We start from the raw sequence: 23,442 nt of genomic DNA on the forward strand, positions 1-23,442 counted from the left end.
TAACACAATTAAAGCTCTGTACAAGAACTAGGCAAGTACAATGGTGCTGGTTCCCTAGGTTTGTCTTTCTGCTAGGCTCAGGGCCGGTGCAGACCTGAGGTCGCTCTGCTTATGACCTATGTCCAAGATGGCGCCTGCTCTTTGTCTTGCTCGCCTTTGAGAGGTGAGCGGAGAGAGAGAAACCCGTGTCCGTATCAGTCACTTTCTCTCTCTCTCTTCTAGTTAGCCTGGTGAACTTTTCCCCCCGGGGTCATTCCCTCTAGTCTCCTCTTTCCGCTTGCCTGCTGGTGTCTCGGGCTAATGAGGTTCAGCTCACCTCGCGTTCCAGCGCTGGTGTGTTGAGTCTGCCGCTGGTGTCCCGAACTGTGGGCTCCCACGCTCTCCACGCAGGTCCACTGTGAATGACGCGTTCCAGAAGAGTTTCTTCTGCTGTTTCCTCCCCTACTCTTCCTTGAACCTGCAGTATCTCCACTTTTATTAAACTGTCTCTCCCCGGACTATCAGTGTGCTCCCTTCCTATTCCGCCATCTTGCCCCGCCACCCATCGGTTCCCTAGGTTTGTCTTGACCAAGTGAACAAAATGGAAAGGTGGAATGTTCAGTGTCCTTTAGATACTGTTGTTTGGTACGAGCCAAACCATGAAAAATCATCCTTTTCTGAAATAGTATTTAAATCTCAATATAATGTAATTGAGTTTTTTATTTGATAGGTAGAGCTATAGACAGTGAGAGAGAGAGAGAGAGAGAGAGAGAAAAGGTCTTCCTTCCATTAGTTCACTCCCCTAATGGCCGCTATGGCCGGCGTTGCACCGATCCAAAGCCAGGAGCCAGGTGCTTCCTCCTGGTCTCCCATGCGGGTGCAGGGGCCCAGGCACTTGGGTCATCCTCCACTGCCCTCCCAGGCCACAGCAGAGAGCTGGACTGGAAGATGAGCAACCAGGACTAGAACCTGGCGCCCATATGGGATGCCGGCACCGCAGGCAGAGGATTAACCAAGTGAGCCATGGTGCCAGCCCTTGTAATGTGACTGCTGGTCTTCCTCTATACTGGTGCTAACATATATTGGAAAAATATTCACTACTGTGGCAATTATATAATCTTCTCCAAACTCCACAGTTTTCATGGAAGCATAAGAAATGAAAAGAAAAACTTGGAAAAACAATTATGCCAAAACTTCAGCTTCAAGAAGTACTACATCAAAACCCCTATGGGGGCTGGCGCCACGGCTCACTGGGCTAATCCTCCACCTGCAGCGCCGGCACCCCAGGTTCTAGTCCCTGATGGGGCGCCGGATTCTGTCCCGGTTGCTCCTCTTCCAGTCCAGCTCTCTGCTGTGGCCCAGGAAGGCAGTAGAAGATGACCCAAGTGCTTGGGCCCTGCACCCACATGGGAGACCAGGAGAAAGCACCTGGCTCCTGGCTTCTGATAAGTGCAGCGCACCTGCCGCAACACACCGGCCATAGCAGCCTCTTGGGAGGGTGAACCAACGGCAAAAGGAAGACCTTTCTCTCTGTCTCTCTCTCACTAACTCTGCCTGTCCAAAAAAAAAAAAAAAAAAAAAAACACCTCCTATGAGACAGAGGCTAGGGGTCATTCTATCTGCACATAAATTGATTCCGAATGTACTTGACCTACTTTACAGTGAGAGAAGAAGTGGGGTTACATTTGCTCAGTAGGTGCTGTGGATCCCAGAGTTTCATGTTGACCTGCTTGTCACTTGCCTTGAAGGCAGTTCTGTGCCTGGTTCCAATCACTAGACCATCTAGTCAGGGAAGCTGTCACGCTAACCTGGTTTAGAGGTATGTTTGTAGAGATTCAGCATTCTCTGTCTTCCTTTCCAGGAACCTAGCCAGGAAGTCTTTCCTCAACACAGACCCTACAAGACCCAGGAGAGAAAAAGGTGGAGCGTAGTTTTGAATTTTGACAGGATTCAAACAGCAGCTGCACCCCTAGGTCTTACTTCTGCAAGCCATAGTGCTGCCAGAGACCTGCTTCCTCCTCTCAGGCACTTGGCCCTCACAGACTCAGTTCTTTCAGACTTTCCTAACAAATTAGCCTTCTCTTCCTGCCCAGTGGCTGCAAAATTTGAAACTTCATCCGGCTTCCTTTCTATGGTGTACACCAGCATTGTGCTGGGCTTCCTTTAAAGGTAGTGGTCCTCACTCTTGGCTGCACATTTAAATGGTATGAAGAACTTTAAAATATCTCAATGCACAGTCTGTACTCTAGGCCAATAAAAATGAGACCTTCGGTGACGGAAAGCAGGTGCTGTATTTTTTAAGCTCACTGGGTGTTGCCAGGGTGCCGCCAATGCTGGGAACCACCGTTCTAGACGCCTGTTCATTGAGCTAGATGGGATGACCCCCCACCCACCACACCGTGGCTTCCAGTTCCACATTCCTGAGTAGAGGTCATCCCTTCTTCGTGTATAAGCCATCTCTGAACAGGTGTCCCCTGCATCTTTCTGTTCTCCAAGGCTTTATTTTCTTAAAACTTCACTTCTTTAGAGCAGTTTTAGGTTCAGCTAAAGATGAAGAGGAAGGCACATGGATTTCCTATACACCCCCTGTCCCTACCTGAGGATAACCTCCCCCATTATCAACATCCTCCATCAGCGGTGTCTACTTGTTACAGTTGATGCACTTGCTTTGGTAAATCATGATCACTCAAAGTCTACAGTTTAAATTAGGGTTCACTCTTGGTGTTGTACATTCTGTTGCTTTAGGTAAATGTACAATGACACACAACCACCACTATGGCGTAACATAATGTTAATTTAGTACTTGGTCCTGAAAATCCTCTGTGCTCCGACTACTCAGTCCTCATTTCTCCAACCAATGGCAGCCATTGACCTTTACTGTCTCCATAGTTATGCCTTTTCTGTTACATAATATAGTAGAACTCATCATTTGTAGCCTTTCCAGACTGTCTTCTTTCACTTAGAAAGATGCACTTCCGGTGTCTCTGTACATCTTCATGACTTGAGAGCTCACCTCTTCTTGTCACTGAATAATATCCCATTGTCTGGACAGACCAGTTTATTTATCGATTCACCGACTGAAGGGCATCTCGGTTGCAATCAAGGTTTAGCAATATGAAAAAAGCAGCTGTGAACCTCCCTGTATTTTATGTGGAAATGAGTTTTCAACTCCTTTTGGGCAAGTACCAGAGAATATGAATGCTGGAGTATATAGTAAAGGTATGTTTAATTTTTTGTAAAAAAAAAAAAAAAAAAAAAAACACCAAACTATCATCTAAAGAGGCTTACTCCTGGGCATTCCCACCAGCAGTGAATGGGAGTTCCTGTTACTACACATCTTTTCTGACATTTCGTGTTGTCATTGTTCTGTTTTTCTGGGCATTCTAATAGGTATGTAATGGTACCTTGTTTTAATTTGCATTTCTCTGATGTCATATGGTGTGGAACACTTTTCATATGCTTCTTTGCATGGTTTTGTATTTAACACTATATTTTTGTCATTCAGCCACACTATACAAGTCAAAATTTGTTTATCTACTCATTGTTGATGAACATTTGCATTGTTTACCACTTTGAGCTATTAAAATAGAGATTCTGTAAAAATTATTGAATCCCTATTTCTACAGTTTTCCTTTCTCTTTGGTAAATACAAAGGTATGAAATTACTGTCATAAAGTTGATGTACATTTAACTTTATAAGAAACTTCAAGAGTGGGGCTGGTATTGTGACACAGCAGGTTAAGACACTACCTGCGACAATAGCATCTCATATAAGTGGGAGGTTAAATGTTAATTCCCATGGAAATCACAAAGAAAATAATTTAGGATATACACAAAAGGAAATGATTAAGCAATTTAATTTTATTACAAAAAATAACTAGAACAAAAAGACAGTAATTTAGGAAATATTGGCCAAAATGCCTTAATGCCTATGGAAAACAAATAGCAAAGTAACAGAAGTACATCTCCCCCTTCATAATTACTACTTTAAATATAAATGGATTAAACTCTCCAGTCAAAGGGCAAGCATTCTCAAAAAGATGATCCAACCAAATGGTTTCTGCAAGATTCATTTCAGATCCAAAGACACCAGTAGATTGAAAGAAAAGGTATGGAAAGATATTCCATGCAAAGAGTAACAAAAAGAGAGCTGGAGTAGCTACATTAATATAAGGTGAAATATATTTTAAATCAAAACGTTATAAAAAAGAACAAATTATATATTAATAAAAGGATCAATACAGCAAGAAGATAGAGTAAACATTTAGTGACCTAATGAAGCACATTAACAGAATTCAAAGGACAAGTAGACAATTCTGCAATAATAGTTGAAAGCTTCAATAATCCCATCTCAAAAATGAATAGAACAGGAGCAGGTATTGGGCACAGTCCTTAAGATGCTGCTTGGGACACATGCACCCTATATGGAATTGCCTGCAATCAAGTTCTGGCTCCACTCCCAATCCAGAATCCTGCCAGTGCACACCCTGGAAGACAGTGGTGATGACTCAAGTACTTGGGTTTCTGACACCCAGGTGGGAGACCTGGATTGAGGTCCCAGCACTTTGCCTGGCCCAGCCCCAGCTGTAGTGGGCATGAGCCAAAGAATTTGAGATCTATCTATCTACCTACCTACCTATCATCTATCTATCTTAACTTCTAACTCTATCTCCCTTTCAGTTTAACCATTTTTTAAATAAAGAATAGGTATATGAAATTTATTAAAATATTAGATAAACCATACAAAAAATAACTAAGAGGAGTTGCAGAGTACAATAAGCCAACTAGATCTAACTGACATACATAGAACACTCTATCAACAACAGAATATACATTGTTCTCAAATGCAATGGGTCACTTTCTAGGACATGACCATATGTGAGGCCACAGATTATCTAAGCAGATTTAAAAAGATAGATAATATTCAAAACATCCCTGACCTCAATGGGATGAAATTATAAATCAACAACAAAAGGAAAATGGAGAAGGTCACAAAATTGTGGAAATTTAATGACATATTCTTAGACAACCAATTGTTTAAAGAAGAAATCAAAAGAAAAATTTAAAAATACTCAGAGACAAAAAAAAATGAACCAGGGGATTCGAATTCAATCCCACCGAGGTGGCATGTATCAATGCCATCTCACTAGTCCCAGTGATCAATTTCTGTTCACAATTGATCATAATGATAGGACTAAGAACCAAAGGTATCACATAAACAAGAATAGTGTCTGCAAATACTAGCTGATAGAATAAAAAAGGGAGAGAATGATCCAACATGGGAAAAGGGAGAGAATGATCCAACATGGGAAGTGAGATACACAGCAGACCCATAGAATAGCAGATGTCCTAAACAGCACTCTGGCCTCAGAATCAGCCCTTAAGGCATGCGGATCCAGCTGAAAAGCCCATGAGACTATTTCAGGCATGGAAAGCCAAGACATTCTGGGGGAAAAAAAAAAAAAAAACTAAATGAAAGATCTCCGGGAGTGAGATCCCAGTGGAAAGAACAGGTCATCAAAGAAGGAGGTACCTTTCTCTGAAGGGAGGAGAGAACTTCCACTTTGACCATGGCCTTGTCTAACAATTATCAGAGTCAGTGAACTCAGGGGGCTTCCATAGCCTTGGCAGCTCATGACAAGAGCCTAGGTTGATTACTGATGCCATAAACAAGAGTGTCAATTTGTTAAGTCAACAACAGGAGTCACTGTGCACTTACTCCTCATGTAGGATCTTTGTCCTTGGTGTGCTGTACATTGAGATTTAATGCTATAACTAGTACTCAAACAGTATTTTTCACTTTATGTTTCTGTATGGGAGCAAACTATTGAAATCTTTACTTAGTGTATGCTAAACTGATTTTCTGTATATAAAGAGAATCAAAAATGAATCTTGATGTGAATGGAAGGGGAGAGGGAGTGGATAAGGAGAGGGTTGCGGGTGGGAGGGACGTTATGGGGGGGAAGCCATTGTAATCCATATTCTGTACTTTGGAAATTTATATTCATTAAATAAAAGTTAAAAAAAAGAAAAAAAATGAAACCGCAACATGACAAAATATATGAGATGCAGCAAAATCACTTGTAAGGGGTAAATTTATATGGGGCCAGCGCTGTGGCATAGCAGGTAAGGCCACTGCCTGCAGTGCCAGCATCCCATACCAGCACCGGTTTGAGTCCCAGCTGCTCCACTTTCAATCCAGCTCTCTTGTATGGCCTGGGAAAGCAGTAGAAGATGGCCTAAATCCTTAGGCTCCTGCACCCATGTGGGAGACTTGGAAGAAGCTCCTGGCTCCTGGCTTTGGATCAGCATAGCTCTGGCCATTGTGGCCATCTAGGGAGTGAACTAGCAGATGGAAGACCTCTCTCTCTCTGCCTCTCTGAAACTCTACCTTTCAAATAAATAAATAAATCTTCAAAAGATGTTTAAAAGAAAAGGGGTAAATTTATAGCTGTAAATGCTTACACTGAAAAACAAAAAATAATCTCAGGGGAGATTCCAAGATGGTGGATTAGGGAGTGACATGATGTGCTAGATTAGGGATGAACAGTGAGAGAAAGGGGGTAGGAAGTGCACTTGCAGGGGAGAACTGGAGAGAAGGCCACACTGGAAATCCTATAAGAGGAGGGAGAACCCCATGGACCCATGTAGTGGGTGTTAGAACCGCAGCACAAACACGAACACAAACACAATGCGCAACTGCAGAGGCCGAGAGCCAGAGCGGGCAGGAGCTTGGAGACAGAGGTGAGACCAACTGCAGCAACCTGTGGTGACGTGACCGGAGGCAGAGCGTGGCGTGACAGACTACTTTAAATCTCCACATATCTGTGTTCCCCTTGTTCACTTCAACATTGTTTAGCATGATACAAGTGCTTGGCATGGGGGTTGAGATGCTTGCTCATGTCCTCATCCCCTAGCAGAGTGCCCGAGTCTGAGTCCTGCCTCCACTTCCGATCCATCTTCCTGCCGAGGTACACCACGGGAGGCAGCAGATGATGGCTCAAGTCCTTGGGTTGCTACCACCCATGTAGCAGACCGGGACTGAAACCCACACTCTTGACTTCAGCCTGGTCTAGCCCCAGCTGTTGTGGGTGCTTGGGGAGTGAACCGGCAGATGTCTGTCTCTGTCTCTCTGCCTTTCAAATAAATTAAATAAAAATTTTGAATGGCATTTAGCACATGGGTGTAGTACATCTGACTATTGTGTTTTGAGTCCTTCATCATGCAAAGGCCCAGATTTTTGTGGTTTCAGACATACAAGGATGTCTGCCACAGAGTTTCAGTTACCACATCATGAATATATTATTAGCACAGCGTGTTTCCTGGTGAGTGAAGCAATTAGCAGAGCAGTTTGTTGTGAAATGTTGCCACAGTGCTGTTCACTAGTGAGTCTGACTTTCTCTGTATTTATGATTACTAATTTGACCCTTCTGTATTAAAGTATCAAGGCTTCTTTTAGCATACAAAAATAAATCATTTAATGATGTTTCATATATCATGGGTGCTATTTAATGAATTCATTGGTTGTATAACATTTTTTCATCAATACCACAAAGTAAATATATCTAGTTGCTTAGGATTATGCATTTGTATCTTTATATTTAATTTTTCTCCACTAATTTCTCATGCACACTCAATTTTCCAGCAATAGTCTTTCTGGCTAGAGTGTCCTTGCAACTATTTGATTTTGTAGAAGTCATAATTTCCCCTTCCCTTCATAGACAGTCTTTGATAAACTTAGCGTATGTGAAAAACTTTACTGCCCCTTTTTCACAATAGCATCATTTGTTTGATTTGTATTCAAAAATTAATCCTGTGGAAATTCTAGTCCTCCTTTTCAATGAATCAAGCTCTCGTCACGTATCTCTTCTGCACAGCAGTTGTTCTTTAATTTCTTTCATGCTGGTATCTTAGTTGCGTTTCTTGACAAAGACCCACACTGCAATTTCAATGCATAAAATATCAGCTGCTTTTCACAAAGAAATACTTTCTCTCCCATTGTCCTCATCCCATCTTTTGTTTGCCCTCTTTCAGTAAAGACACGACTTTAATCAACGCTTATTCTGTTCCAAAACAAAACAGCTTTGCAAGTATGACAATAGTTTCCGTAGAGTAGTGAGACAGGACAGGCACCAGGAGACTTGGTAAGCCCCAGCGCCTGCCTGCTCCTGTGTCCTCAAGACTGTCAGATCTTCTGGATACCCAGATATCTGTTAAAGTCTCCCAGTTTTCCAAATTTGCATCCAAACTTTAAAAACACTGAGCAGATGGAACTAAATATAGCTGCATACTGAATGCAAATGTGGGCCATGAGTTTGCAACTTGTACTGCCCATTTGCAATCTGCTTCTCATGGGGTGTGAGAAAGTATGTTTTTCTGTTTGAGCACTTGCTCACAAGAGATGAGGAGCTGAGAAGGTGCCATTCAGGTTGAAAAGCCCAGACTATAAGGATGGACTATTGTATTCTGGTGCCAGGTTTCAATCAAGGCAATGACAGGCTAAGAACACAGTCCTGCAGAATTCTCCAGAAAGGAGTTGAGTTTCCAGATGAGAGAGGACAGCCCTTCTGTTTCCCAGCTCCTCTAAGTCAGACCTGGACTCAGACTGCAGGCAGGCCCAGAGCACTCTGGATATGAACACGGAAAGGCTGGGGCTGCTCTATAAATTCTGTGGTCTAACAGCAGCCTTCTGTGGCAACTTTAAATCATTCTGTATATTGTACTTTATTATTACTCCCCACCTCACAGTTTGTTCATCAAAACCAGATGTTGAGCTATGATCTCCTAGGATTGTGAATTTTTAACAAAAATCTAAAACTAATCTTTTATTTCCTTTGTAGACTTGTCTACCTAGACACATTTAGAATATTTTATTTATTTATGAAACATAGAGATACAAATAGAGCTCCCATCTGCTGGTTTACTCCCCAGATGCCCACAATAGCTGGGTCTGGGCCAGGATGAAGCCAAGAGCCAGGAGCTCAAGTCTCCTACACTGGTGTCGGGGACCAAATTACTTGACCCATCATCTGTGGCTTCCCATGTCTGTGTTAGCAGAAAGCTGCAGCAGGGAGTGGCAGCCAATGCTCAGATCCAGGCACTTGGATACAGAATGCAGGTCTCTTAACTGATGTTCTAACTGCTTGGCTAACTGCCCATCCCTGGAATTTTTTTAAATTATTATTCATTTTGTTTTTAAGAAATCATCAGAATTTATCTAGGTTAGGTAGTTTTCTCATTGATTTTTGCCTGTTGTTCGGCTTTTTCGTCTGCATTTCTTGCATGACTGCTTTGATCATTTTTCTTTTTATATCTTCATGTTCCTTTGTACTGCTGTATGTTCCTGCTTTCTCTTTTGTAGACCACAGTCCATGACAGCGTCTGTTGGATCTAATACCCATAGGTCCTGCTGTTTCCCATCTAATTGTATTTTGTCCCATTTTTTCTTTTTCTCCAAAGTCCAAATTAATATTTCAGTAATATATTCCAATTTTCTAATTCTTTTTCTATTCTAATCAGATATTTAGAGACTTTCACTCCTCTATTATTTTCATAAAATCAGTAATTAAATCTAAAAGCATTTATTTGTCCATTTATATTCAGAATTTATATTCAAAATGCCAGGTATCATGTTTTCAAAATTATAAAGATTGTCTTGCTATTACAACAATCTTATGTGGCATTTATTGGAATTCCCCCTATTAAAAGATAAACACATGAGAACTTAAATATTATTATGTTATTTGGTCAAGAACATTCAGTTAGTAAATTCCAGATCCAGGAATCTACCCCCTAGACTAACTTTATTTTTTTAAGATTTATTTATATATTTGAAAGGCAGAGTTACAGAGAGACAGAGGCAGAGAGAGAGAGAGGTCTTCCATCTGCTGGTTCACTCCCCAGATAGCTGCAACGCCCAGAGCTGCGCTGATCCAAAGCCAGGAGCCAGGAGCCTCCTCTGGTTCTCCTATGCAGGAGCAGGGGCCCAAGGACTTGGGTCATCTTCCATTGTTTCCCAGGCCACAGCAGAGAGCTGGATTGAAAGTGGAGCAGCTGGGACTCAAACCAGCGCCCATATGAGATGCTGACACTGCAGGTGGCAGCTGTACCCACTAAGCCACAGTGCCAGCCCCCAGACTAACTTTAAAACTTTTATTCTTACCCAGTGATTGTTACTAGAAGTTTGACAGTTGTCCAATTAATCATATGGTTTTATACCTGAATACCATGTGTATGTTAAACAACACACTATCAACATCTGTATTTTGATATGGAAACTATAGCACTGGGTTAGCTTATTCTACAGCATATGGATTACATAACATGGACAATACAGTCCTTTTCAAAATGAACCAGCATCTATATCTCCATTGTTTCCCATCTTTTTGTCTACCTACTCATCTTGAAAGAATACAGTCAGAAGCTGTAACAACAACTATACCTAAATGTTTGGCCTTATGGATTTTTATGGGTCAGTTTTCTTTGTCAGTATTGTCTGCCCATTTTTGGTAACAGGTTCATGTAGCTTCTCCTGTGGTTATGAAAACTATAATAAAAGGAAGTGTTGCAAGACAAGTACAAAGAATTCCCAAATACCCTTTGCCTGGATTCCTTAGTTGGTAACTACATACTCTTCCACCATGTTCCGAGGGGATTCAGTCACAGAGCAAGGGTGAATATGTCTCAAGACCTTTTGTTTTCTAAATTCTCCTAGAAAGAATCCCCTAAATTAGAACTTCTCTGGCAGGAACCTTCTCTTGCCACGACCAGACTCCCATCCCCTCTTGGCCCCGCCTGCTCCCTGTGCCAAGACCACGGCAGAGGAAGCAGCGTTTGCCGGAGGAGGAGGATGGTGCCAGAGAGAAGTAGAGCAGGATGTTGCCTAAGAGGCAGTATATCCTCAGGAGACCAAGCCCCTGCCTCCCACACCAAGCATTAGGCGGCCGGGACCACCCCCAGCTGCAAGCCAGCCCAGCCTTCCAGGGAGAGAGCAGGTGAGTCTGTCCTCTGCACTGCCTGTTGGTCCAGGGACATCTGCTCTGTCCCCTCTGATGTACTGGGGACTGAGACTTTTACAGCTGAAATCAGCGTGGCCAAGACTGCACGCGGGGGTCCTGGGAAGTGGGGATAAAGTCAAGGCTAAGAGTTCTTGAAATACAAGACAGCAACCAGTAAGCATTGAGGAACAAGGCTGAGGCCCAGAGCTGAGGGGCCGGTGCGGGAGAGGTAGCGTGGCAAGTTCAAAGTCCCTCAACCAGGGAAAGTGCCTGTCTGTCTCCCGGACGGGGCCAGGTCTCCTCACCGTACCTACTGCTGTCCTGCGTATCTTGCCAGCCCCACAAGGGTGCTCTAAAAAGAGACCGAAGTGTGTCCGGTGAGAAACAGCCTTGTCCTCGGATTCTGACTGGCGGTGTGCTCTAACCCCCACAGGCCCACAAACCTCCTTCATCATGAACTGGCACATGATCATCTCTGCGCTTGTGGTAGTGTTGATTAAAGTTGTTGGAATGACCCTATTTCTGCTGTACTGTGAGTATTTCAAGAACTCCTTACCCCAGCCTTTGGGTTGTCTTGCTTTGACTCTTCTTTCAATATGCAAGGTGTAGAGGTTAAGTGCCAAATGTATCCACTTGAGGGTCCCCGACCCAACCTGAGGGCAACTGACAATGGCTTGTCACTCCCCGACCACACACAAGGAGCCAGGCTTCTTGGTCTATTTTGGAAACACAGAACTGACCATTGACTGCTGGTTAGAGCCCCATGCAAAGCTCTTGCCACTGAAACATTAGTTGGGTAATCTGACTTGAAGTCCTTGGCAGTGCTTGCTGTTGTTTTCAGAACTTGGAAATCAGGGCAGGCATTTGGCCTAGCATTAAGATGACCTATATCTGAGCACCTGGGCTCAATCCCAACCTCCGTCTCTTGATGCCAGCTTCCTGCTAATGCAGATTCTGTAGGCAGCGTGAGGGTTTAAGTAGCTGGGTTCCTGCCAACCATATGGCAGACTTGATTGGGTTCCCGGCTCCCAGTTTTGGACCCCCCACCATTGCAGGCATCTAGAGAGTGAAACAGCAGATGGGTGTTCTTCCTGTGCCTGTCTCTCTTCTCTCTGTCTCTATTTCTTTACCTCTCAAGTAAATACATAGATAATTTTTTGAAAAGTTTTTTGAAAGTACAGCTCCTGGGGCAAGCCTCATGGGGCAGGAGGTTAAGCCATTGCCTGCAATGCTGGTGTTCCACATGGTGGGACTGGCGTTCTGGCTGCTCCACTTCCATTCCAGCTCCCTGATATGCACCTGGGAAAGCAGCAGAAGACAGCACAAGTGCTTAGGCCCCTGCATCCACGTGAGAGAACTGATGCAGTTCCTGGCTCCTGGCTTTGGCCTGGCCCAGACCTGGCCATGTGCCATTTGGGGAGTGAACCAGCAGATGGAAGATATCTCTTTCTCTTCCTCCTCCCCCCAAAAACTCTATCTTTAAAATAAACAAATCTTTCTTTGAAACAGAAAGAAAATACTGCTCCAACTTAACTCAATAATAAAGCTGTGCTAAGAGCTCACTTCTAAAGTAATAGGACTTAGGGAGAAATTTCTCTACATATACATATAAACTAATTAATTAATTCAAATCAGTTAATCAGTAAAAAAAAAAAAAAGGCTCACATCACAGGATTTTACTTCAATTCAGCCAGGAGAATCTTCTCCAACCCCTGAAGCCAAAATGGAAAATAAATGAGGAAGGAAATGTGAGTCGTACATTGCAGTTGGGTAATCAGTGTTTCCCCCATGACGCAAGTGGAAAGCGTAACACTTGCCACTTAAAAGAGCAAGAAAGGAACAGAAATTTGGATAGTGAACACATTCACAAAAAACACACACACATCACGGACCTGAGTCAGAGGATTTGTTATTACCCATTAAATATCACGTTGCCCCAGCAGCCCTCGTGGGGTGCGTGCTCACTATGTTCACACAGCACCCACGTCTGGAGCTGAGTCAACATCTGGTTTTCTTTTCAGTCCCACAGATTTTTGGCCAAAGCAGTGATGCCTTCATCCCCGCAAGTGGCTCTGGAGTGGACACTGTGCCTGATGGTGATCTCCCCTTCGCCATCCAGTTTCTGCTGTGCTGAACTCAGAGACCCTCCTCAAGACCTCCTTTCCCAAGACATTCTTTAGCACAAAGGGTCTCCTAATTAATCCCCCTTCTAAGATCTGTTTATGTGTTTATTAGAAAGGCAAAGTGACACAGAGAGAGAGGGAGAGAGAGAGAGAGAGCTCTTCTACCTGCTGATTTACTCCCCAAATGGCCACAACAGCTGGGGCTGGGCCAGACCAAAGCCAGGAGCTCCACCTGGATTTTTCATATGGGTGCAGAGTCCCAACTACCGAGCCATTAACTGTTGCTTTCCAGGCGCATTAGCAGGGAGCTGACTGAGAAGTGGAGCAGCCAGGATTCAGATGAGCAATCTGCTATGCAACGCAGGCATCCCAAGTGGTGGCTTAACTCTCTGCACAACGCTCACCCCAATCCCCTTTCTCTTATATTTGGGGGAAAGCCAAAGATCTTCCGATCCTACGTTTTCCTTTTGGCATGAGGACTGTTTGTGATCCTTGTGACAAAGCACCAAAGGACTTCACTGACTGAAGAAGCGTCCACTGATAAGAAACGGCTTTAAAGAAGCCTGTGCAGAACAAAAAAGACGACATTAAGCACATTGTTGTGTGCCAAGTATTATGCTAGACCAACCATCGTAGAATTTTAAAAAGATACATTAACCGACTACCTTCTATAAGGCAAAAGGCACTATTTCAGAAGCTCTGGGGACAGATGAGTGAGGCATGGCTCCCCTACTAAACCTCCTCCCTTGAAGCCCTTGGCAAGAACTGCCCATACTTGCTCTGAAGACAGTTTACTGCCAGTGTCTTCGGGAAAAAGATCATTTCTCACTCATCTTTTCCTCAATTGAGCAACTCTGTGCAGTGAGTTCCAGGAAGAAAATACCCCTGAACCATGTAGGAGCCCGTTCAGTTATGATCCCCAAGTAGTTTCCAGTGAAAACCAGGCTACTCAATATTACAAAGATTCCATGCACTGGGATCAAAATAAGAAATAGATGCTAACACCTGTCTTACTAATGCAGAGTCACCCTCAGTATCCACAGGGAGATCCATTCCAGGAGTCTCTGTGGCTACCGATAGGTTTGGATGCTCAAGTTTGTGTGTAAAATGCAAAGCATTTGCATATACCCTATGCAATCTTTCTTTAAGCTTTAAATAATCTCTAGATTATGTATAATGCCTAATACAATGTCAGTGCTACGTCGATGACTGTTAGCCTGTAATGTTTAGGGAACAGGACCAAAAAGTCTGTACATCTATACGTGTTCAGTGTAGACACAATTTTAGATGAAAACGGCCTCATTCACCTTTGTACCCCTCATAGCTTCTGACACTGTGTCTTCTGCTTTGCAGATGGTGGTTGACTAATATCTCCTGTTTTTATTCTTCTCTGATTGGTCTAGCATGATAATTGGTGCTTATAATGTACTCATATGGATTAAAAATATGTTTCAATGCAAAGCTTGTTAGCTCAGTGGATGAGGAACCCCTGGCTACAGAGGCCTAGCTGTAACTTTACAGAATGCAGCCTCTGGGTAAACTAAAGTGGTCTTCAGCCACAGCAGACAAACAGCAGGGCCTGATCCGTGAAGGCCTCCTAAGCTTCGGACTTCACACATTCTGAGCAGCCTGCTCAGAAGGCCGAGTTCTTGGGGAAGTTAATTCCCCTATGTTTAATAGAGGGGCAAAATGGACCCTTCTCTGCTAATAGGAAACCTCTTGAAATGTTCACTTGCTTCCTTGTCTGCTAATTTCCCCTTAGTCCAGAAATCTGACCCAATTAGCCACAATTCTTGAAGCTGAGAAAATAGTAATGAGAGAAGTGTCCAAAAGCTGCCAAGAGTTATGCGTTTTCTTTGTTTATGTTAAAAAGATAACAGATTTCATGAATTTCATAGATGGAATTCATACTTGCCTCCCACCCTCCCTCCCTCAACCTCCCCGCCTCCTTTCCTGCTTTTCCCTTTAGTTTTTGCAGTAACATATTTTTGTATTCCACATACACAATTGTTAGGGCACAATGATACCTTCTACCATGCCCTCCCACACACGCTCACTCACTCTGCCCTCCCCCTTCTTTTCTTAATCTTTTCATTTTTACAATGACACACTTTCAATTTTGTTTTGGGACACTAGAAACAGAGAGCAAGGACTGGCATTGTGGTGTAGCTGGCTAAGCCACAGTCTGCAATGCTGGCATCCCAAGTGGGTGCTGGCTTGAGTCCCAGCTGCTCCACTTCTGATCCAGTTTCCTGCTAATGCACCTGGGAAGCAGTGGAAGACGGCCCATGAGCTTGGGCACCTGCACCCACCTGGGAGACCAGGAAGAAGCTCCTGCTTGCTCTGGCTTTAGACTGGCCTAGCTCTGGCTGCTGCAGCCATTTGGGGAGTGAACCAGAGGACAGAAAATTCTCTCTCTCTCTCTCTCCCCCTCCCTCCCTCCCTCTCTCTCTCTCTCAAACCCCCCTCTCTGTAACTCTGCCTTTCAAATAAACATAAATAAATAGATAAATCTTTTTAAAGAAGAAGAAGGAAACAGGGAGAGCAGCAAGAATGTGCTGTGGAGCCCAGTGAACCTGCTCCGCACAGCTCTTGGGGTAACACTGTCAAAGGCATACATAAGAAAGGAGCAAGAGTCTCCCTCTGATATTAAACTCTGCCGCTACTCTTTTCCTTCTTTTCTGCTTTTTTTCCCCAGCTTTGCATACCTACTGCCACAGCACATGAAATAATAGAAGACATGAAATAAGGCTTGAGGTGTCAAGCATGACAAATAGTTAGATGGAAGATTCAAAGCAAGAAAATATCTGAAAGTATCTCCAGTGGTCGGACACCAGTAGTCACAGGGACCCAATTTCCCATCCCCTGATGTTTGTGTGTTTCATTCACTTTTTAGTAACTTTAGTAATCTTTAGGTTTCCCTTTTATTTCAGTTCCAGAAATATTTGGGAGCAGGAATGACAGCATCAGTCCCACAAGGAGCTATGGAAGAGGTAAAGTTCATAGTTTATAACCTCTCCTCTCTCTAGGTCTTTACGTGCTGAATTCTTAGAGACTTTCTCATCGCCTCCTTTCTTATGGAATTTGCTCAAAGTGGCCATAAAGACCTGTAATCCATTCCCTTCATGCTCTTGACAGGAAGATAGGCTAGAGGGGGCAAAATTTCTCCTTAGATCGAGGATTTTTTGTATAATTGCTGTAAAGAAACCCATGGCTCACTATTTATGACTCAGTTCTTGGGTTCACAATCCAAACCACTAATCGCATACCGTCTCTTCTTGAATCTTTTCAGTCTGCCCCAAAGACTGGGATCTTCATCAAGGAAGATGTTTTTTCTTGTCCACCTCTGAGTTGTCTTGGAACAAAAGCAGAGATGATTGTCAAACAAGAGGATCCACTTTGGCAATCGTCAACACACCAGAAAAACTGGTGAGAGCATTGGAGTGGTATCACAAAGCAGCCCACCCTACGCTGGCACCAGAGGGTAGGAAGGGTGGGGCGATGTGGTGGAGTGGCAGTGGGGTGGGGCGAGGAATGCAGAGGCAGCTGGCTGAGAAACTCGAGACTGGATTTGGGAGATCTCTCACCAGCAGTGGGGTATGGTCTTCAGTTTCCTCAGAGCTGGAAATCCGTACCCTATGATCTTTGCCACATGGCACAACTGGGGGATGGTATCTTGAAGGGCCTAGACATTTAACTAACCAAGGGGGCTGATGTGTAAATTATTTAAAAGTTAGAGAACACTGGGGCTGGCCTTGTGGCTAAAGCTGTAGTAGTTAAAGCTGCCGCCTACAATGCCGGCATCCCATGTGGGTGCTGGTTCGTTTCCCAGCTGCTCTCTTTCTGATCCAGCTCTCTGCTAATGGCTTGGGCAGAGCCATGGAAGATGGCCCAAGTACTTGGGTCCCTACACCCATGTGGGAGACCCAGGTGAAGTTCCTGCCCCTGGTTTTGGCTTTGTGCAGCCCCAGCCATTGTGGCCATTTTGGGAGTGAAACAGCAATAGAAAATCTATCTCTCTCTCTCCCTAACTGCAAAAAAGCCATCACTCTAACTGCAAAAGCCATACTCTAATCAGTTGTAGACTCTACTTTAGAGTTGTCTCTCCTTCAAATCCTAGGCATTTGCTGAGTACCAGGTGCTGTTCTATGCGCATTGTTCTTGTTTCTCTCCTATGTTTCCCTTCACTCTATCTCTAAAAATTCCTCCTGTAACTGACTGTTGGTTATAGATGGCTAACGAAGGGCAAAGGTTGGTATATCACATATTCTTTAGTATGAGTAACCAGGTGAGGAGAAAGGATGCCTTGAGGCAGAAAACCAAGAGCAAGTCAAGGGGTGAAAAGAGGAAAGAAAGGAAGAGGAGAGTGGGGAGAGAAGCTGATGGCTTCTTTATTTCTTCTCACCCATTTGGTGTTGCACATCTCAAATTCCATCCTTTGTCTTTCTCTATAGTTTGCACTCCTTGCTAACCCCCAAAACAGCTCATCAAACCAACAGTTTGCTGATAACTTGCAAGTCAACACATTTTGTTTTCACTTGATTCAACCTCATTTGGAATATCAAAGTTCTGGCAAAAAAAAAAATCTTTTGCAGAGCAGCATGTCAACTTTTAAAAGACGCATTTGCGGCCGGCGCCGTGGCTCACTAGGCTAATCCTCCGCCTTGCGGCGCCGGCACACCAGGTTCTAGTCCCGGTCGGGTCGCCGGATTCTGTCCCGGTTGCCCCTCTTCCAGGCCAGCTCTCTGCTATGCCCCGGAGTGCAGTGGAGGATGGCCCAAGTGCTTGGGCCCTGCACCCCATGGGAGACCAGGAGAAGCACCTGGCTCCTGGCTTCGGATCAGCGCGATGTGCCGGCCGCGGCAGCCATTGGAGGGTGAACCAACGGCAAAAGGATGACCTTTCTCTCTGTCTCTCTCTCTCACTCTCCACTCTGCCTGTCAAAAGAGAAAAAAAAGACGCATTTGAAATGAACCTGTTTCTGATTGTCCAGTACCCCACTCCCATTTTCACAGTGTGGTTCCTGGAGTGCAGCATCATTATCACCTGGGCACTGGTTAGGGCTATAAGTTCTTGACCCCCTACACCAGATCTATTGAACCAGAAGCCCATCAGTCTTCATTTTAACAAGACTTCCAGGGGATCTTGATGCGCTGTGAGGTCTGAGAACTTCTATAGGGTTAATGATGAGTGCCAGCAACAGCCAGTTCCAGAGAGAGTTCCCCTCTAGCCTTTCTTATTCCAGGACTGGATATGATCACGGGTCCTGGCACCTCAAGAGAGGAAGCAGGCAAGGATCCGACGTGAAGCTATTTTGTCTTCTTACTTCTAGGAGTATCTCCAGGACCTAGCTGGAGCTGAGAAGTATTTAATTGGCTTAATGTACCAGCCTGCACAGAAAAGGTGGCGCTGGATCGACAACTCTGTGTTCAATGGCAAGTACGTGGATATCTCACTTTTTTTCTGGCCCCAAGGGACCAATCCTAGGATTCATCCTCAAGTAGCTCACCTGCTGGGACTTGTTCTACTTTCCTTCCATCTTCCAACCTATCTATTCCCATAGACACACCATTATAAGTTTTTTTTAATTACGGAAAACACTAAACAATCTTAAGTAGCAACAATAGTATTCATATAACAAATTATTTGTTCAAATCAAGATCCAAACAAATCCACATACGCAGCATTTCTTCATTGTATCTTGTAAGTCTCTTTTAACCCACAGACCACTTAATACTAAGTGCCTACACGTTTCCCCAGATGTGGGTTCTCTATCTAAAGAAAGGTTATTATAAGCAACTTGTCTATGCCTTAAAACTATGAACTTCTAACTTCCAAGAGTTCTCACCTATGAATCATTTTATGGAGATAGCTTCAGTGGGGAACATGATATTTATATGAAAACGTCAATTCAGAGACCAAGTTGATTCCCTAGACTTTGACTGCGCTTCCCCACAGAGGGGAGGAAATTAATATCCACTCAATGCCAACTAAATTCCAGGCTCTAACCACACTAAGCACTTTATACATATTATTACCTTCAGTAATCACCATAATGATATACAGAAAGCTTTTATTAAATATTCCCTCTTAACAAATTGAGAACAAAAAAAAGGCTTAGAAAAATGTTGAACATCACACAGCTGGATTCTGCATTCATTTGAGCCCAAAACTTGTAATTTTTCCACAAAATCAGAATCTCCAGTCAGACTGAAAGGAACTGAATGACAGAAAGAACCACAGAGTTTAAAGGCCCATGTACCTCCTCCAGGTTTTTCTTAGATCTAGCTGGAGTCTAGGAAGAAGTGAGAAATTCCCATCCTCGCTTCTTTGATTCTCCTGCCATGAACATACACATGGTTCCAAAACATTATTTCTTATAAACATTTAAAAATTGTGGGGTGGGAAGCGGGGTTGGGGCCATGGACCCACTTCTCACAGTCAAAAAAAACATTATTTCTTAGGGAAAAAGGGATGGTCATTCAGATGTTTCTGACCAAACACAGGGTAAGCCAGTTTAAGGTCCTGTGAATCTACAAAAGCTCGCAAGTTCTTGCCAGAAAAGAAGTGATGTTAGCACTGGACCTGGAGGAGGTGGATTTAGGAGTGGGAGTTCACACTGGGACAGATGGCCTAGCTCGAGGAGGGATGTGGATCTGGCCCTCCTGCTGCCTCCCTGTGCACAGCTCATGGGGATTCCTGCTCTGGAGTCAGTAGAGGCAGAGCTGAGATGTTGAGTGTTAACCTTGCCTTCTGTTCTCACCTAGCGTTACCAATCAGCATCAGAATTTCAACTGTGTGACCATAGGCCTATCAAAGACATTTGACGCTGCATCCTGTGACGTCACTTACCGCTGGATCTGCGAGAAGAACCCCGTATGATCAAAGCTCTCTGCACGAACAAATACACATAGGGAGACAGCAAAAGAGAATGTTTACAGCTGGGACTGTTGCAGGAAATACAACCACCCACTTACTGTGCCAGTCGACCATAGAATACTAGCATGGCTACCTTAGGAATCTTCAGGGCTAACACGCAACCACTCTTCCATGAGTATACTTACATATGCACAGCCAAGCCACACTCCCCATTCTGAGCCAGCAATTCCCCAGGACCACACTGCCTGAGAGAGTGGCCCTGCTTGTATCCACACTGGTGGTCTACTCAATGATTCTTTTATCTATCCACCTACCAGGGGAGGTCCTTGCCTGCTTAGGAAAATTAGCTCCTATAGTCTGCTTTGGGCGACTGGATGTTAACTGGTGACCCAGTTAACTATTGATGTTAACTATTGACCCAGGTGACAGGGTCAATAGAATGGATACAGCTTAATCGATATGGAAATGAAGTCACTCTCTATAAAACTGAGCGTTCCTGACTGATCAGCAAGGTGTAGGCTGCTGACAGTTCATTTCATCCTCAGAGCACATGACCAGACTATCAGGGAGAACTGCACACTAAGCAGGTAGGAACACTATTTAGACAGCAGCCTGGGCAGAAAGCGGATCAATCCAGTTTCTGCAAACTCAGCTCTGTTCCTATCTCCTCCACCCCCATGCCCAAGTTGGGAAAGCAGAGCTGTCCTCAGTCTGAACTGAGATTAGACCTCGGGGAGGGCCCAAAGATTTGACCTCATAGCAGAGCGAACATTATTTATGGGAATGGGGAGGTAGCTGGGCAGAATAAGAATCTGCTCAGAAACCCCTTTGAAGAAATCAAAATGGCTGAGGGGACCAAGTAAATCAGATCTCCTTTCTTCAACCGACTTCTGCTAAAATTTTCTTGCTGTGGTATGAAGTTACATTATAACCTGTATAACTCGTTTATACACAAAATTTGGATAAGTAGATTTTGCTCTGCAGGATTTGATTACCTGACGATCATTTTTGTGAATATTTTAAGTTGTCACAGTCTCTTGGGTCCTGTTGGCCACACCACATTCTCCATTTGATTCTCCAGTGGCTCTGCTATCCAGGTGCAGCCTACCGATGGTTGGCATCACACTGATCCAGGACTGCTCCAGCTGACCCCAGAGTAGAGAAAAAAAAGGAAGCACGGAGTGGAGAAAACATTGAGTGAGGCAGGGTAGGCATATGGTAGGAAGAGAATACTAGGGACATGTGGAAACCACACGAGAAACGAAGCGGGGAGCTCATGTGGCCACACTGGAAGAAAGAGAAGAAAGTCCCTGAGCGTGCTGGCTGTTCTCCACACTCACAAGGAGATATCACCTATCTAGTCTCATCATTACAGGAAAAAGGGAGAAGTAATGGCTTGCGTTTCAAGCAATAAGACTCAAACCATAAAGAAAGATTCTATAAAACAAAAGAGCATTATAGTCACCTAAGTAAACTGCTTACCATTTTCATTGGAAAACAATAATGAGTGGATATGTTGTTATGTGTATGACAAAATAAATTGTCACAGATTTTGTTTTTGTATTAAACACTAAGGTCTGGTCCTATATTCTTGGGGTTCATAAATTTTGGTCCATTATCATGACCACTTACAATTTTAAAAATGAGATAAGATGTTATGTGTTAGAACTCATTTGAATAAGGTTACCAAAAATAATCCATGTTCAAGATAGGATGGATTTTGGAAGTATAAAATACCCTGTGGAGACACATGCCCTCTGACGGCATTAGCATAGAACACATCCTACAAGACGAGGCAGAGAGGCTGAGTCTGGTCAGCAAAGAATCAGTGGAATTCTAACCAAAGATGATACCCACAACTATGAAAACAGAAAAGGAAACAATAATCCTGCTGTTCTGAGCAGAGGGAATGCAGTTGCCACACAGCCTACTTTACGGCAGAAATGCAGACATCTAATGATTTCCCTGGTACACAATCCAAAATTACCCCAAGGTGAGGAGGCACTGCCGTGCAGGATCTAAAGAGAGTCCAGAGGGCTGGGGTGGAGACGGGAAATCTGTGTCCAATGTGCGGATTTTAATTCAAGGCCCTTACTGGAGTAGGTGAGGGAAAGGTGCAGGATCCTTAGAAAGTTAGACAAATATGGCTTCTCTTGGACAGCAGAGGAATGGGTATTTTTTTTTTTTTTGACAGGCAGAGTGGACAGTGAGAGAGAGAGACAGAGAGAAAGGTCTTCCTTTGCCGTTGGCTCACCCTCCAATGGCCACCGCGGCCGGCGCACTGCGACCTGCGCACCGCGCTGATCTGATGGCAGGAGCCAGGAGCCAGGTGCTTTTCCTGGTCTCCCATGGGGTGCAGGGCCCAAGCACTTGGGCCATCCTCCACTGCACTCCCGGGCCACAGCAGAGAGCTGGCCTGGAAGAGGGGCAACCGGGACAGAATCCGGCGCCCCGACCGGGACTAGAACCCGGTGTGCCGGCGCCGCTAGAAGGAGGATTAGCCTAGTGAGCCGCGGCGCCGGCCCAGGAATGGGTATATTTTTAAATGAAGTATAATATACCACTGGGTCTAAATAACGAATTTTCTTTTATTGTGAGAATCTATACAGTTTTTCTTATACTTTCTACACCTTAGTTTCATTGCCTATAAAGTGAGGCAGTAATATTTATCACGTGAAACCATGTGGATGTCAAAGAAGATCCCCTCTATGCATATCAGTGATGGTAAACCTTAGAAAACCACATCGTGGAGGACGTGAACTTGTGATTTTCATCAAAGAAGTGAATTTGCAACTTGCTAGAAGCTGACTGTAGGCAAGTCTCCTAATTTCTCAAAACCTACTTGCCTATTTATAATGTAGGAATAAAATCTGCCTAAGAGAAGGGTGCCTTAAAAATTTTATGGCCAAATGGCATGAAGATCAAAGCCATATTTTATACAGATGAAAAGTTGATGGCTCCACCTGGCTCCACCAACACCTTAGACTCATGAACAAACCCACCTGGGATCAGCATGATCCCATGCCATGAGCAGCATGGCTGCCACCTGAGCCTAGCCTGCATCAAATGAAACCCGAATCCAGGAAAATAAGCTTATGGTTGTATGCCCTGTTGACTGGTTCTTATTTAGCAGAATATGGCTAGTGCAGCATCCTAACCTGTCTCCTTTCTTCTCCCTTTAATCTCCTTTAGTAGATTAGTCAGAAGTCAGAACAATCTTGTTAAATCATTAAACGGATTCTTTCATTCTTAACACCTTGCAGTGGTTTGCCAACTCACCCCTGGAAAAAGCAAGAAGTCTTTAAAAGGCTTACAATGCTGTACATGATCCACAGTCCAGTTACCTCTGATTTCATGATTTCATTCTCTTGCATTCTCAATTGCTCACTCTGTTCCAATATCTTTGCCTAAGCTTTCCCTAGAATTTTTCCACCAGTTATTGTTCACTATGCCTGGAGTTTTTT

The 23,442-nt window shown here is 44.0% G+C and overlaps 1 protein-coding gene across 3 annotated transcripts; it reads left to right on the forward strand.

The window, feature by feature from the left end:
• Positions 1 to 10,798: 10,798 nt before the first annotated feature.
• On the forward strand, positions 10,799 to 21,546 carry CLEC5A (C-type lectin domain containing 5A). 3 transcript variants are annotated; one of them, XM_002721838.5, is made up of 7 exons: positions 10,802 to 10,973; positions 11,410 to 11,508; positions 12,998 to 13,072; positions 16,033 to 16,092; positions 16,392 to 16,528; positions 18,432 to 18,538; positions 19,867 to 21,546. In XM_002721838.5, the coding sequence occupies exons 2-7, from the start codon at positions 11,430 to 11,432 to the stop codon at positions 19,979 to 19,981; spliced, it is 573 nt and encodes a 190-aa protein (XP_002721884.1). In that variant the 5' UTR covers positions 10,802 to 10,973; positions 11,410 to 11,429; the 3' UTR covers positions 19,982 to 21,546. The 3 variants fall into 3 exon arrangements, 2 of the variants coding, with proteins under 2 accessions (XP_008247086.1, XP_002721884.1); XR_011387643.1 differs by having other exon boundaries at positions 10,818 to 10,973; positions 16,392 to 16,583; positions 19,867 to 20,006; XM_008248864.4 differs by lacking the exon at positions 12,998 to 13,072 and having other exon boundaries at positions 10,799 to 10,973.
• Positions 21,547 to 23,442: the final 1,896 nt, after the last annotated feature.

This window comes from Oryctolagus cuniculus, chromosome 3 (genome assembly GCF_964237555.1).
Source record: "Oryctolagus cuniculus chromosome 3, mOryCun1.1, whole genome shotgun sequence".
Classification (NCBI taxonomy): domain Eukaryota; kingdom Metazoa; phylum Chordata; class Mammalia; order Lagomorpha; family Leporidae; genus Oryctolagus; species Oryctolagus cuniculus.

Bases quoted from the DNA above. Each gene is read 5' to 3' on its own strand.
- CLEC5A (XM_002721838.5), top strand. From the start codon at position 11,430: ATGAACTGGCACATGATCATCTCTGCGCTTGTGGTAGTGTTGATTAAA. The intron at 13,073-16,032 runs GTGATCTCCCCT...CTTTTATTTCAG, and splicing joins AGTGGACACTGTGCCTGATG to TTCCAGAAATATTTGGGAGC. The intron at 18,539-19,866 runs GTACGTGGATAT...GTTCTCACCTAG, and splicing joins AACTCTGTGTTCAATGGCAA to CGTTACCAATCAGCATCAGA.